The sequence below is a fragment of the Mercenaria mercenaria genome, chromosome 2, assembly GCF_021730395.1.
Source record: "Mercenaria mercenaria strain notata chromosome 2, MADL_Memer_1, whole genome shotgun sequence".
Classification (NCBI taxonomy): Eukaryota; Metazoa; Mollusca; class Bivalvia; order Venerida; family Veneridae; genus Mercenaria; species Mercenaria mercenaria.
This window is the reverse complement of record NC_069362.1, coordinates 12,610,968-12,627,049: the sequence shown is the minus strand read 5'-3', so window position 1 is coordinate 12,627,049 and position 16,082 is coordinate 12,610,968. Positions and strand designations below refer to the sequence as shown.

Below are 16,082 nucleotides of genomic sequence, written 5' to 3'. Positions count from 1 at the left end.
CCGAATGTTGAAACTTGATAGGATGATTGGTCATAAAGAGTAGACGACCCCTATTGTTTTTGGGGTCACTCCTTCAAAGGTCAAGGTCACAGGGGCCTGAACATTGAAAACCATTTCTGATCAATAACTAGAGAACCACTTGACCCAGAATGTTGAAACTTCATAGGATGATTGTACATGCAAAGTAGATGACCCCTATCGATTTTGGGGTCACTCCATTAAAGGTCAAGGTCACAGGGGCCTGAACATTGAAAACCATTTCCGGTCAGTTACTTGAGAACCACTTGACCAAGAATGTTGAAATTTAATAGGATGATTGGTCATAAAGAGTAGATGACCCCTAACGATTTTGGGGTCACTCTGTGAAAGGTCAAGGTCACAGGGACCCGAACATTGAAAACCATTTCCGGTCAGTAACTTGAGAACCACTTGACCAAGAATGATGAAACTTCGTAGGATGATTGGCCATGCAGAGTAGATGAACCCTAACGATTTTAGGGTCACTCTGTTAAAGGTCAAGGCCACAGGGGCCTGAACATGGAAAACCATTTCCAATCAATAACTTGAGAACCTCTCGACCCAGAATGTTGAAACTTCATAGGATGATTGTTCATGCAGAGTAAATGACCCTTATTGTTTTTTGGGTCACTCCGTTAAAGGTCAAGGTCACAGGGGCCTGAACATTGATAACCAGTTTCGATCAATAACTTGAGAACCACTTGACCCAGAATGTTGAAACTTCATGGGATGATTGAACATGCAGAGTAGATGACCCCTATTGATTTTGGGGTCAGTCTGATAAAGGTCAAGGTCACAGTGGCCTGTTCATGTAAAATCATTTTTTGGAAATAACTTGAGAACCACTTGACCTACAATGTTAAAACTTAATAGGATGATTGTACATGCAGAGTAAATGACTCCTATTTATTTTGAGGTCACTTGATCAAAGCTCAAGGTCACAGGAGCCTGAACAGTGACTTGAGAACCACTAGGCCACTAGTGTTGAAATTTAGCGGGATGACTGGACATGCCAAGTAGATGTTCCCTATTGCAGCCAACCATCAGTGTCTCTTTGACTTTCGCTCCTGACCCCTATTGACTTCATGCCTATAGGACTTTGCATTGGGGGAGACATGCGCTTTTTTACAAAAGCATTTTCTAGTTTTCAATTGATCTTTATGAAATTTGGTCAGAATGATTGCCTTGATAAAATCTAGGTAAAATTTGAATATGGGTCATCTTGGATCAAAAACTAGGTCACCAGGATATATGTAGGAAAATACATACTTATATTCAAGAGACCACATTTTTGGTCCAATCTTAATGAAAATTGGCCAGAATATTTGTTTCCATGAAATCACTTGGTCAAACAAGCTTACACTGTTATGGTGTGTTTCTCAGGTGAGCGACCTAGGGTCATCTTGGTCCTCTTGTTATATTTTATGAGTTATATAGGAATAAGTAGTTAAAAAATTAACAGATCATATTTCCTAGACTACTTGATTATAATTACCTGATGACCCCAAGCGATTAGGGGTCACTTGACTGTGACCTTGACCTACTGACCTACTTTCTTGTTTTTTAAGATACAGCCTTGAAATTTGGATGACATGTACAGTTTTGCACACTGATCTTAAAACTGGCTTTCAGTGACCATGAATGTGACCTACTGACCTACTTTGTAATATTTTAGCATCAGTTTGCCATTTTAAACATGTGGCTCATATTACTCAGGTGAGCGATTCAGGGTCATCATGACCCTCTTGTTGTACCCCCCCCCCCCCTCCCCCGACAACAAAGTTGTAAGGGGGGTATACTGGTTTCAGGTTGTCTGTCTGGTCGTCTGTCCGTAGACGCAATCTTGTGCGCGCCATCTCTCCTTATCCCCTTGACAGAATTTAATGAAACTTCACACAAGTGATCAGTACCAGCAGTAGTTGTGCATGGGGCATGTTAGGTTCTTTTAGAAAAAAAATTTGCAGAGTTATGGGACTTTGTTTTTTTTTTTTGTTACTATACTATATACATAGACACAATCTTGTGCGCACCATCTCTCCTCATTCCCTGGACACAATTTAATGAAACTTCACACAAGTGATCAGTACCAACAGTAGTTGTGCATGGGGCATGTTAGGTTCTTTTAGAAAAAAAATTTGCAGAGTTATGGGACTTTGTTTTTTTTTTTGTTACTATACTATATACATAGACACAATCTTGTGCGCACCATCTCTCCTCATTCCCTGGACACAATTTAATGAAACTTCACACAAGTGATCAGTACCAACAGTAGTTGTGCATGGGGCATGTTAGGTTCTTTTAGAAAAAAAATTTGCAGAGTTATGGGACTTTGTTTTTTTGTTACTATAATATATACATAGACACAATCTTGTGCGCACCATCTCTCCTCATCCCTTGACACAATTTAATGAAACTTCACACAAGTGATCAGTAACAACAGTAGTTGTGCATGGGGCATGTTAGGTTCTTTCAGAAAAAAAAATTTCAGAGTTATGGGACTTCGTTTTTTTGTTACTATACTATAAACATAGACACAATCTTGTGCGCACCATCTCTCCTCATCCCCTTGACACAATTTAATGAAACTTCACACAACTGATCAGTAACAACTGTAGTTGTGCATGGGGCATGTTAGGTTCTTTCAGCGACAAAAATTGCAGAGTTATGGGACTTTGTTTCTTGTTAACATACTATGTACATACAGTCTTCATATGCAATCTTGTGCGTGCCTAATCTACCAAACCCTTGCACACAATTTAATGAAACTTCACACAAGTGATCAGTACCAACCCTAGTTGTGCATGGGGCATGTGACATTCTTTTAGATAAATATTCTGCATAGTTATGGGACTTTGTTTTTTGTTACTATACTGTATACATACAGTCTATATACATACAGTCCACATAATTATGCAGTCTTGTGTGTGTCAAATTGCAATGTACTGTGTCAGTGCATGCGGGGGGTACATTCATCACCTTTAGTGATAGCTCTAGTTATAAATAGGGAAAAGTTATGTTTATGATAGTAAAGGAGTAAGTGTCTCGGTAAGTACCCATCAGAATAGAGAGAAACTTCACACATACTTTCACCATGATATTACCAAATGTATGAGATAGGCTCCATAATCCTTACTGGCATTTTGTGGAAATGTCCCTTACTCTACTTGGCCATTGAAAAAAAGATGGCAGTTTCTTCTCATAGTAATTGATAGATCTTAACCAAGCTTTGTATATGGCATTCTTAGATGATCATATTTATTCAGATGGCTTTCTCTCAAGTTGGTTCTAATGGTTCTGCTTGATCCCATTCGGAGACTGCCAAAAGTAAAATATGTAAAAAGTAAATATGTATGGGCTTCTTCATGTTGACTGCTGGATAGATCTTCACTGTTAGCAGAAGGGAGGCTGTTTACAGCTAAAAATAGAAGAATGTCATAAACCTCTTGTACCAAACATGTTATGTAGCATCCTTGGATGTTCATGTTGTTCTTATTGGTACCTGCTAGAGCAAAAAAAGGCCAATCAAAGCTTGATATGTTGCTTCCTTGCATAGACCATTCTAAAAACATTTTAAATTGTTTTACTGAAAATAATTTCACTGGAGAAACGTTTAGCCTCTAGCTTGAAATTTTGGATGCCTGTCTGAAGTTATTCATTGAGTGTAAGTATATCTAAGGTCAATATTATCATGATCTCAATACTGCAGAGTTTGTGGTCAGTTATTGGGTATTTACTAATGACTACCTATGGTTAGTAGATGACCTCTATTATTTTCTGGGCTATTATGTCAAAGGTCAGCATAGCCTCCCACTTTGTCCAAAATAGAATGCAAATCACAGGTTCATCCCAGGGCATGGTGTATATTTTGCATGGCAATTTGGTTGAATTTGTTTCATCATCCCCTCTGATTCACACAGAGAAGTTGGTACTTACTTGTGGAGAACACGTTAGTACATTAACAGAACCCAGGAGCAGTGGTTAGGTTAACTGCCTGCAGTGATCTAACTGAAATACTGTTGAAAAATTGTGCTATACATATATCTTTGATAGTGTGCAGCAGTGAAAAAATGATACCATGTAATGAGTAGATGATTTCAACTACCTTAAGGTATAGGGCAAGCCTCATCACATACTTCAGACTCTAGATTACTTTCCTAGTTACCATTGACAGGCCAGTTATAACAGGAGCTCGTAGAACACGAAATGCCCCCCTTGATGCATTCAGTAACTGCACAAGGAACAAATTATTTGGTCACTGTGCACTGGACGTTTGACATACTGACCTCAAATCGGTAATTATGGGTCATTTACCAGTCATAAGTGACCTCCTTATCAAATGTGATCTTAGACCAAAGCATTCTCTAGTTATTTAGCAAAGAAGTTCTACTATTCTGGGTCAATATGACATCAACCTTTGACCTACTGACCTCAGAATCAATAGGTATAATCTGTTGGTCATGATCAACCTCTCTATTAAGTTTCTTGATCCTGGGCCCAAGCATTCTCAAGTTAATGTCCACTGTGACCTTGACCTTTGACTTACTGATCTCAAAATCAATAGGAGTCATCTGCTGGTCGTGACCAACCTCCCTATAAACTTCCATGATTCTAGGCCCAAGGGTTTTTGAGTTATAATCCGGACGCTGCTTGGTCTACATACCGAACGGCAGACCGACCAACATCTGCAAAACAATATACCCATTCCTCCTTTGAAGGGTGTGGGGTGGGGCATAATAAAGAAAAAATGGATGTTTCCTGGGCAAACATATGAAAAATATATTGGAAACTGCTGCAATACAATGCTATGAATTTGTATTAACAGGTTGGTTAGAGATGAGGATATTTTGAAGTTTGAGCAGTATAAGCAGATGTATGATTTCTATAGTAACAGTAGAACATACGGGTTTCCACCAGCCCCCATCACAAGTACTGTACCCACTGGGCAGACTCCACCACAGGGTCCCCCGCCAGCACCACCAGGCACCACTCCCATACCCACACCACCTGAACGAGCAGGCTCACCAGGCAGGAGGAGGTCTGTTTCTCCCAGGAGACACAGGTTTGTATATTGATATGCTTGTTGCTCTGTGTAGGATTGTTAGCAGTTTGTTTATAGTGCAAAGTGCTTCTGTTATAATACCTTAAACACAAAAAGGAGAGCACAGAATTACCAATTTATAGGTCACAGAATGCATCTTGGACAATTTGACAAAAGACATGCGTCTGAAGTTGTACATCTGCCGTCTGCTATATGTTTGGAAGTTGTCAGTCTCTTGTGGAGACCAAGTTGGTGTTTGTCTAGAATTTTATCTGGATAACTGTTTGAATACTGTGAAAAAATTGTGCTGAACTAATGTCAACTAAATAAATCGATTCAGAAGAGAAATTGAGTCTGTCCAACTGAGTAAAGAACCTTCTGCTTCAGTGTTATTATTGCCCGACGAGTCGGAGGGATATAGTTTTGGCGTTGTCCGTCCGTCCGAAGCCATATCTAGGAAATGGTTGGGAATATTTATATAAAACTTCATATACATGTTCACCACTATGAGTTCTTGCGGCCTGTCAAGTTTCAGTCAGATTGCCCTAGTAACACCAGAGTTATGGCCCTTAGAAGTTTCTACTGTTAACTATATAGGGTACTATAAATATGGCAATTTCTGCATCATAACTTTTGATATATTTGACCTAGAACTATGAAACTTAAACAGAATTTAGATCACCATAATGTGGTTGTGTACACAAAATTTCGTTCGCATTTATTTGTAAATTAAGAGTTATTGCCCTTTAATTTTATAAAAATCCACATATTTGTACATAACAAACTTACCATTTGGTAGAATTTCATAAAATTTCTTTCATTCTTTTCCATGAACATTTATTGTAAACATGTGAAGTTGTGTACCCACACCTGGTCACCCCCTTACCTTGATCACACCCCTCCTCCTCCCAACCCCCACAAATCATTCCTTATTTTAGATTTTTTTCAAAACAAACTTCATTTACATGTTCACCACTATGAGGTTATGGGGCCCATCAAGTTTCAGTCAGATTGCCCTAGTAACACCAGAGTTATGGCCCTTAGAAGTTTCTAGTGTTAACTATATAGGGTACTATAGATCTATAGATATGGCAATTTCTGCAACATAACTTTTGATATATTTGACCTTGAACTATGAAACTTAAACAGAATTTTGAGCACTATAATGTGGTTGTGCACACACAGTTTCTTAGGGATTTCTTTTGTAACTTCAGAGTTATTGCCCTTTAATTGTCTAAAAATCCACATATTTGTACATAACAAACTTACCATTTGGCAGAATTTCATTAAATTTCCTTCATTTTTTTCTATGAACATTAATTATAAACATGTGAAGTTGCGCACCCAAACCTGATAACCCACTTGCCTTGGTCACACCCCCTCTCCCCGCCCCCAAATTTTTATTATTTTTTTTCATTCCTTATTTTAGATTTTTTTCAAACCTTCCATGAATATTTATCAACATGATGCAAGTTGTACCATTCCCCCACATCCACCCACCACTGATGATGCATCCTCTGCCCCCCCACCCACTTCACCCATTTTTAAAAAAAAAATATTTTCATTTTTAATTTTCCATCAATATTTATAATCAGCATGTGAAATTTTGTTTCCTCACCCGTTCCCCTGCACCCCCACCCCCTTAAAAAATAAATATATACATATATATATCCATTCCTTTTTTTTTTTCTTTTAAGTTCAAATGTACATGTTAAACAGCAACATCTGGTGCCAAACCACTCAAAGACAAAATTTCGTTCCTGTTAAACTTCAAGCGCACATTTCAATAACTGCATTTAATTTTAAAAGCTAAGCTTATTACAGTAAGCATATCCCATTCAAATAAATTCTTTAGTCAGGATCAAAGTATCATACATTTATTATGTACCCTTTAATTAAACATTTGTTTTCTGTTAAATTGATTTTGACTAATGAAATTATTTGCTTCTTATTAACATCCTTAACTTTTTGCCGGACATATTTTTTTGCCATTCCTCACCACAAACCCTTTCGGCGGGGGATACCAATTCATCGAATTTGCTTGTTGTTTTTCTTTTTGATGATTCAACCTAAAGGTTGAGAATTAGAACCCTTACTTGATAGGTAAGCTTTTTCTCCCTCTAAATAGAGACAGCTGACTTCACAGAAAGTAATTTTAAGATAATTGTGTGTCTAAGTTAAATTCAAACAGGCATTTCACGCTACGATAGTTAACACTTGTTTACAAATCGAGTTAATCCTTTCCAATCCTTTATAAATACAGGAGCCCAACAAGGAGGGAAGGAAAAGACAGAAGAGATAGAGAGAGAGATTACAGGGATAAGAGAAGTCCAGAGAGACGCCGAGAAGATCGTAGTGATCGAGAAGACCGCAGTCCAGATCGCAAACGCGATTTTACACCTGAAAAGAAACATACAACTGATGAAAGTGGCAGAGATGAAACTAGTCCAGAGAAAAAATCAAAAGACAATGATGAAAGGGAAACTAAAAAAGAAAGGAAGGCAAGAAGAAAGAAAGAAAAAGCAGAAGGAGGGGAGAAGAAGAAGAAAAAGAAGAAAGACAAGGATAAGACTAAAACTAAGAAAGACAAAGCTGAAAAGAAAGCAAAGAAATTGAAATTGGCTGAAAATTCAGACAATGAAGAACAGGTGAATAAAAAATCAAGAAGGACACAGTCTCAAAATGAATCAGATAGTGAAAAAAGTGATACTGACACTGAGAACAAAGCAAAAACAAAGACTTCAAGGCAAAATTCAGCCGCAAGTGAAATTGAAATTAAAGCGAAGACGGAGAGTTCCAGACACAATTCAACAGCACAATCGGATTCTTCTGATCATGAGAAAGATGAGGTGAAAAACAGTGAAAGAACTGTGAAAAAAGAAGTAAAAGATGACGAAAGTGAGGTTAATAAACCAGGAAGTGTTCAGAAATCGGAAGGGACAGACTCTGAAATTGATGAAAAGAAACATTCCGCTAAGAACTTAAAACAAGAACCTGAGGAATCAGAAGTTGAAAAAGATGTACCTGAAAAGCAGGAGAAGAGACGGTCTATTAAAAGAGGAAAGCCTGATGCAGATGCAGAAGAAGCTACTGATGCTAAAAAAGCAAAACTGGAAGAGGATGTTAAAGAAGAAAGTAGGGAAGAAAAGATGGACACTTCTGGTGGTGTATCCCCAGCTGGTTCTGAAGGTATTCATTATTAATTTACATGGGTAAAAGTTGCTTTTTATAGGGAAGAAAAGATGGACACTTCTGGTGGTGTATCCCCAACTGAGGTGTTCATTATTAATTTACATAGGTAAAAGTTGATTTTTTGTCCCTCCAAAATCCAAATCTCAAAAAGACCTAGAGTCATTAAACCTCACAGGATTGTTATTCAGCATGTGAAGTTTTACATCTGCAAGGCAAATTAATGTTCTGTGACACCCAAAGAAGTTTTATTTAATGTTGGTGATCATCTACTCAGTCTCAAGTATTTACTTGTACCCAAGAAACTTTCAGTTGCACAAGACTTCAGCCAAAAATCTACTGATGAACAAAACAAAAAAATGTTGATGATTGCCCCTCGCTGATGTGGGTTCAAACCTCGCTTGGGGTGTAGAATTCTTCATGTGAGGAAGCCATCCAGCTGGCTTATGGAAGGTAGGTGGTTCTACCCAGGTGTCCACATGTGATGAAATAATGCCCAGATGCCATCAAAAGCTGGAAAGTCGCCATATGACCTGTAAATGTGTCGGTGTGACATTAAACCCTACAAAAGCAAAAACAATATTTATGTACTTGATGCACTTACACATAAAGATACTGAATTCGTGTTTAATATTATTTTAGCAATTAATGGTTCACTTTGATAGGTTTCGATGATATACCCCATCCGGAAGATGAGTTGATGTTAGATCCACCAGAGCTATCCAAGTGGGAGAAATGGGAAAAGGATGATGATCCATATGATCTAAGCCCAGAACCCAGCAAAGCAAGAGAGAAATGGAAGCCTGGAAAACAGACATTTTTACCAAGGTTTGAAATTTATTGTTCTTGTTCTATGGATAAATAAAGTGACTGAACCTACTAAGACTATGTATAGAAGGTGTATCATCTGTTTCTATTTTTACTTTCATGTACAACAGTTTATTCTTTGGTGGTAAAAGTAAAAAAAAAAAATATGATAATTATGAGAATGTGCTTTAAGCAGGTTTTGAGTAGAGGATTTCTTTGGAGTTGCTTTTGTAATTCTCGTCTTTCAACGCAAGGTGCACATACCGGTAATAAGAAAATGTTTTAAAATTCTAACTTTACAAGAAACACACAAAAAAACCGAGCATATTCCCAAAATCAGTGAAACTGCAACTACTACAAGAAATTTGAGCTAGGAAAATGCTGTATTGCCAAAATTCTGATGCACACAGTTTGATTGTTGAATGATTAGCTGTAATGAATGATTAATTTTGTTTATGTCAGCTTCAAATTGATAAAACATACACATTTTATTTACTTGTTTAGTATTCCAGAAATACACATAAAGTGAACGAAAATTAACATTTATAACAAAACTCATAAGAAATTTATTTTTGTTTCTCACTGCATATATGTTATTTTCACATAAAATTTAGGAGTATTTCAGTGTTCAAAAATGGCAAAAAAAAACACCAGATTTTTTTACTACCGGCAAACTACAAAGTCATTGTTTCAGAACAACAATGACAAATTATATTTGTATGAACAGTTCCATATGGCATAATGTCATTGGAAAGTACCAGGAAAGTGTGAAGATTGCTTTGTGAAGGAAATTTCTATCATACAAGTTAACATAGGGATTGTCTTTTGCAACTAAACAGATTTTTTTGTGTAAGTGGTTAAGGTCACTGACTTCAAATCATATGCCTTGTACAGCTGTGTGCCTGAACCATGCTTTGCTTTTCAAACTCTTTGTGTGGAAGTGCTTGCTTGCCATACATCGGGACATTTGGGCTCGTCTTCATGACCATTTAAATTTCAAACTTTTACTTAGACTTTAGAAGAGCAACTATTCAATTTGCTGTAACTTTGTCTGTAGCAAATTCATACTGCACAAACATTAGTCTTGCTATGTGTGCATATTAGACAGTGCAAGAGCTCAATGAAAAAGTAAGCACTTTAAAAGTTTAAAAGTTTCAGACTTAAACGTTTGTTGAATATGTGCCCTTGGACTCCTACTCTCATAAAACCTCGAAAGTTGCTTAAAGACCTAAATTATTGCTGCAACATACAACCAAATAGATAGATAGATAACAGTAAATTTATTGACAAGAAATTTATTTTAGGTCAGTGATAGAGAAAGCAGAACATGCTCTCGCCCAGAAGGTGATGAAGCCTACAACTGTCAGTTCAGCAGTTTCAGTCATACAGCCAGCTAAGAAAGAAATGAAGTCAGAAACTAAGGAAGTTGAACCTGTACATGTTAAAAGGGAGAAATCTCCAGTAGTTGAACCAAAACGCCGAGTCTTTATGGAACCAGAGAAGAAAAAAGATGAAAGGAGAATAGGATCTAAGCAACAGCATAATGTTAAAATAACTGTCACTAGTGATGAAAAAAGGAAAGTTGCCACAGAAAATGATCTTAGAAATAAACTCAGGGAAAAGAGGCGTGAAAGTGAACATTCTAGAGACTATGATAGATCTAGAGAAAGGGATCGTGATAGAAGTCCTGAGAGAGTGAGACGGAAAGATAGCCATGGTTTTAAAGACAGAAGAAGCAGTAGAGACTATGATAGGCAAGATAGTAGGGGTGCTAAAGGTGATTTAGATAGAGGTAGAGCCGCAGGGAGGTCTATATCGCGTAAAGATTCTGTGATAGACGATTCTAGGTTTGTTCCTGATTATGATGATGAAAGTTATTCAGAAGATGAGAATTCCGAAGACAGTAGTACTGACAGTTCCTCTGATGAGGAAGTTGTGCATAAGAAACACAAACATAAGAAGAACAAGCACAAAAAGGATAAGAAACAAAAGAAGAAAAAAGAAAAGAAAAAGAAAAAACATAAAGGAGAGAAGGAAAAGAAAATGAAATCTTCTGTTGGGAAATGAGGAATTAATTCAGTGTTTGTTGAAAAGTCATAATATTAAGGTATTGCATAATTAATTATGGTTTTGACAGAAGTTAAAGATGGAAAATATTATGTAAATAGATCTAGCGGAAGTGTTTTATAAATGAAGACAGTGAATTATGTGGGGTCTGTGGTGTTACTTATGTCTCCCCCAGGAGACATATTGTTTTTGCCCTGTCCGTCCGTCCGTACGTCACACTTCATTTCCGAGCAATAACTGGAGAACCATTTGACTTAGAACCTTCAAACTTCATAGGGTTGTAGGGCTGCTGGAGTAGACGACCCCTATTGTTTTTGGGGTCACTCCATCAAAGGTCAAGGTCACAGGGGCCTGAACATTGAAAACCATTTCCGATCAATAACAACTAGAGAACCACTTGACCCAGAATGTTGAAACTTCATAGGATGATTGGTCATGAAAAGTAGATGACCCCTATTGATTTTGGGGTCACTCCGTCAAAGGTCAAGGTCACAGGGGCCTGAACATTGAAAACCATTTCCGATCAATAACTAGAGAACCACTTGACCCAGAATGTTGAAACTTCATAGGATGATTGTACATGCAAAGTAGATGACCCCTATCGATTTTGGGGTCACTCCATTAAAGGTCAAGGTCACAGGGGCCTGAACATTGAAAACATTTTCCGGTCAGTAACTTGAGAACCACTTGACCCAGAATGTTGAAACTTAATAGGATGATTGATCATAAAGAGTAGATGAACCCTAACGATTTTGGGGTCACTCTGTGAAAGGTCAAGGTCACAGGGGCCCAAACATTGAAAACCATTTCCGGTCAGTAACTTGAGAACCACTTGACCCAGAATGATGAAACTTCGTAGGATTATTGGTCATGCAGAGTAGATGAACCCTAACAATTTTAGGGTCACTCTGTTAAAGGTCAAGGCCACAGGGGCCTGAACATGGAAAACCATTTCCAATCAATAACTTGAGAACCTCTCGACCCAGAATGTTGAAACTTCATAGTATAATTGTTCATGCAGAGTAAATGACCCTTATTGTTTTTGGGGTGACTCCGTTAAAGGTCAAGGTCACAGGGGCCTGAACATTGATAACCAGTTCCGATCAATAACTTGAGAACCACTTGACCCAGAATGTTGAAACTTCATAGGATGATTGAACATGCAGAGTAGATGACCCCTATTGATTTTGGAGTCAGTTTAATAAAGGTCAAGGTCACAGTGGCCTGTTCATGTAAAATCATTTTTTGGAAATAACTTGAGAACCACTTGACCTACAATGTTGAAACTTAATAGGATGATTGGACATGCAGAGTAGATGACCCCTATTTATTTTGAGGTCACTTGATCAAAGGTCAAGGTCACAGGAGCCTGGACAGTGACTTGAGAACCACTAGGCCACTAGTGTTGAAATTTAGCGGGATGACTGGACATGCCAAGTAGATGATCCCTATTGCAGCCAACCATCAGTGTCTCTTTGACTTTTTTGACCCCTATTAACTTCGTGCCTATAGGACTTTGCATTGGGGGAGACATGCGCTTTTTTACAAAAGCATTTTCTAGTTCTATGTAAGTTTGTGATGGAACAGTTTTTATATAGAGACACTGTGCAGAAAAGCAGCAAGACATTATGTAGTACATTATATTTTGTTGTCACAAGGACTTTTCTGAGATGTCCGTTTTAGGAGCCTCTTTACCTGAAATAAAAGCCCTAGTGATTTTATTCAGGCTGAGGGAAATTTTTCTTAGCACCAAGTATGAAAGGATAATAATGTTGTTGTTAAGTTTCAGTTTAAGCTAAAATTTCCATGCATTCATGTAAATAGTTTGGGTGGGAAGACAGTGCCTGATCAATATGTTATCATTATAAATTTTTTCCATCTTTTTTTTTATGTGTAAAGATTTGATATGCTTAGAAATATAATTTATGCAGAAACTAGAAAATCATGTATATATTCTAAGATATTTGTGTAAAGGTGACTGTAAATTACTCAATTGTCAAGTGTGTAAAGTTTGTTTTTTAATTAAATTGAATGTATCAGTTTTGTGAAATGATAGAAAACTGTCACTAATTGAAAGTGCTTGTCTGATTCAGACTGTGCTGGTAAATGTAAATATATAGCACAATAGAGAACATTTAAAATGTGAGACATTTGAAATGTGAGTATTATTATTACAAATATGAAAGGGAGTCTTGGAAATGATTCTGGGCCTTGGTATTTATTTATAGATACATCTACCTTTAAGAGTATACATAAAACGTTGTGTGTCTATTGGTCAAAATGACCTTAAACATTTGCTTTATAAGGGAATGCTGCATGTGGATAAGCACAGAATCTGTTTGTTTTAGCAATATCATTGTTTAATTTAAACCTATTTATTTTACATTCATTAGTGGGGACAGTTTTCATGGCTTCAGTTCACTATGCTAGTTGACTGCTTGCAGGTTTTGTGACCACTAGCTTTTTCTTTTACTGAATCTTTGAGATGCAGTGTTAAAGGTTCTTATAAATATCTGGGCATTATTTATTGTAAATGGCGAAATTTCTAGTACATCTGTTGGCATTGTTTTCTCCGTAACATGTACATACTGAAAGTCGGCACAGATAAATTCTGCTACTAGTGCTGTGTCTAATACAGGGTTGCAATATCCAACTTATTTAGGTTATGAACTTGCTGTATGCATATTTTGTTGATTTACTATTTGGATTGATCAGCTGAGTATGTTCCAAATTGATCATGGTAAGTGTATAAACATACAGATGTATATGCCAGAATTATTCATGCACAGCTTGGAATACACATTTATTGTACATATGCAGTTTTCAAATTTAAGCTTACCAGAGCCGAAGTCTCTGGTTGAACTAGAGGTGGTTGCTGTGACATTTTCTTTATTTTTCTAATGGTGACTCTTCAACAACTACTTTATGAATATTCATCGAACTTGGTCAGTTTACCATTCTCTGGAAAGCCCAAAGGTCATGCTCAAATGCACACAGGTCTGACTGTCAACAAATCTACAGATTAGAAAGTAAGACTCATGAGCGACTTAGGCCTGCTTTTGTTTTTGAATAGAATACAGTGACAGGATTTCAAAGTAAACTTAAAAAGTTACTTTAGGATAATGTTATATTTAGTGCATAGTGCATACTGTAAAAAGATTTTTAAAGTTGTCTTTTCAGTTACACTTGTGGATTTTATAGACAGCAAATGATAGTTGAATCATGTTATTTGGTGATCTCTGCAATAAAAAATCATAAAATGCATGTTTGTTGATATTTATGCTCCACATACCACCTGCCCGGTTAAAGAAATAAGTATTCTATTTTGTCCATGTTGATTGGTCAGTATGTTGTCCTTCAGTAGTGAATGTGGTTCCTAATCTATAAGAAAGAGAATTTGCCTACACTGGTCAGACTTCATAAGATGACTGTATTTGGTGAGTAGATAAACCATTTTTATATGTCCGTCTCTGAAAGAGCGGGGCGTATTATGTGAACACCCGTGGTGGTCAGCGTCCAAAGCATGTCTGCTCTCTAAGTAGAACAGTTTTCATCCTAACTTAACCAAATTTGCTGACATTGTTTGTGGGCCTAATATCTCGGACAAGTGCGATAACCAGGCACTCGTGAATTATGGCCCTTGAATTACTCGAAAAACTCCGGGCGGCGTCCAAAGCCTGTCTGCTGTCTAAGTCAAACAGTTTTTAATCCCCCACCATGAGTGATGGGGGCGGGGTTATTGGAATGGTCTCCGTCCGTCCTTATGTAACATTTCATGTCCGCTCTGTATCGTCTAAACCTCTTGAAGGATTTTCATGAAACTGGTCAAATGATTACCTCATCAAGACAATGTGCAGAACCCATGAGTTAGCCATGTCAGCTCAAGGTCAAGGTCACAACTCGCGGTGAAATGTTTGAGCCTTCCATTTTGTGTCTGCTCTGTATCTCCTAAACTCCTTGACTGATGATCATGAAACTTTGGTCAAATAAATACCTCATGAAGACGATGTGCAGAACCCATGAGTCAGCCATGTTGGCCCAAGGTCAAGGTCACAACTCCAGGTCTAAGGTTTGAGCCTTCCATTTCGTGTCTGCTCTGTATCTCCTAAAATCCTTGAAGGATAATCATGAAACTTGGGTCAAATGATCACCACATCAAGACAATGTGCATAATTCATGAGTCAGCCATGTCGTCTCACGGTCAAAGGATTGAGCCTTCCATTTTGTGTCTGCTCTGTATCTCCTAAAACCCTTGAAGGATAATCATGAAACTTGGGTCAAATGATCACCTCGTCAAGACGATATGCAGAACCCATCAATCAGCCACATGCTCAAGGTCAAGGTCACATCCCTGTGTCAAATGATTGAGCCTTCCATTTTGTGTCCGCTCTGTATCTCCTAAACCCCATGAAGGAATTTCAAGAAACTGGTCAAATGATCACCTCATCAAGATGATGTGCAGAACTCACGAGTCAGCCGTGTCAGCTTAAGATCAAGGTCACAACTCTGGTTCAAATGTTTGAGCCTTCCATTTTGTGTCTGCTCTGTATCTCCTAAAGCCCTTGAAGGAATTTCAAGAAACTTTGGTCAAATGATCACCTCATCAAGATGATGTGCAGAACTCACGAGTCAGCCGTGTCAGCTTAAGGTGAAGGTCACAACTCTGGTTCAAATGTTTGAGCTTTCCATTTTGTGTCCGCTCTGTATCTCCTAAACCCCTTGAAGGAATTTCAAGAAACTTTTGTCAAATGATCACCTCATCAAGATGATGTGCAGAACTCACGAGTCAGCCGTGTCAGCTTAAGGTGAAGGTCACAACTCTGTGTCAAATGATTGAGCTTTCCATTTTGTGTCTGCTCTGTATCTCCTAAACCCCTTGAAGGATTTTCATGCAACTTTGGTCAGTTGATCATCTCGTCAAGACGATGTGCAGAACTCGTGAGTCAGCCATGTTGGCTCAGGG

At 37.8% G+C, this 16,082-nt stretch overlaps 1 protein-coding gene across 1 annotated transcript in view; it reads left to right on the top strand.

The window, feature by feature from the left end:
* LOC123563211 (E3 ubiquitin-protein ligase RBBP6-like) overlaps positions 1 to 14,381 on the top strand; it is a 57,565-nt gene extending 43,184 nt beyond the window's left edge. The window contains exons 15-18 of the mRNA XM_045355886.2: positions 4,841 to 5,077; positions 7,320 to 8,245; positions 8,911 to 9,073; positions 10,357 to 14,381. Coding sequence (XP_045211821.2) covers positions 4,841 to 5,077; positions 7,320 to 8,245; positions 8,911 to 9,073; positions 10,357 to 11,119 — 2,089 coding nt within the window. The 3' untranslated portion in view covers positions 11,120 to 14,381. The remainder of the gene's footprint in view (positions 1 to 4,840; positions 5,078 to 7,319; positions 8,246 to 8,910; positions 9,074 to 10,356) is intronic.
* The last annotated feature ends 1,701 nt before the right edge of the window (positions 14,382 to 16,082 follow it).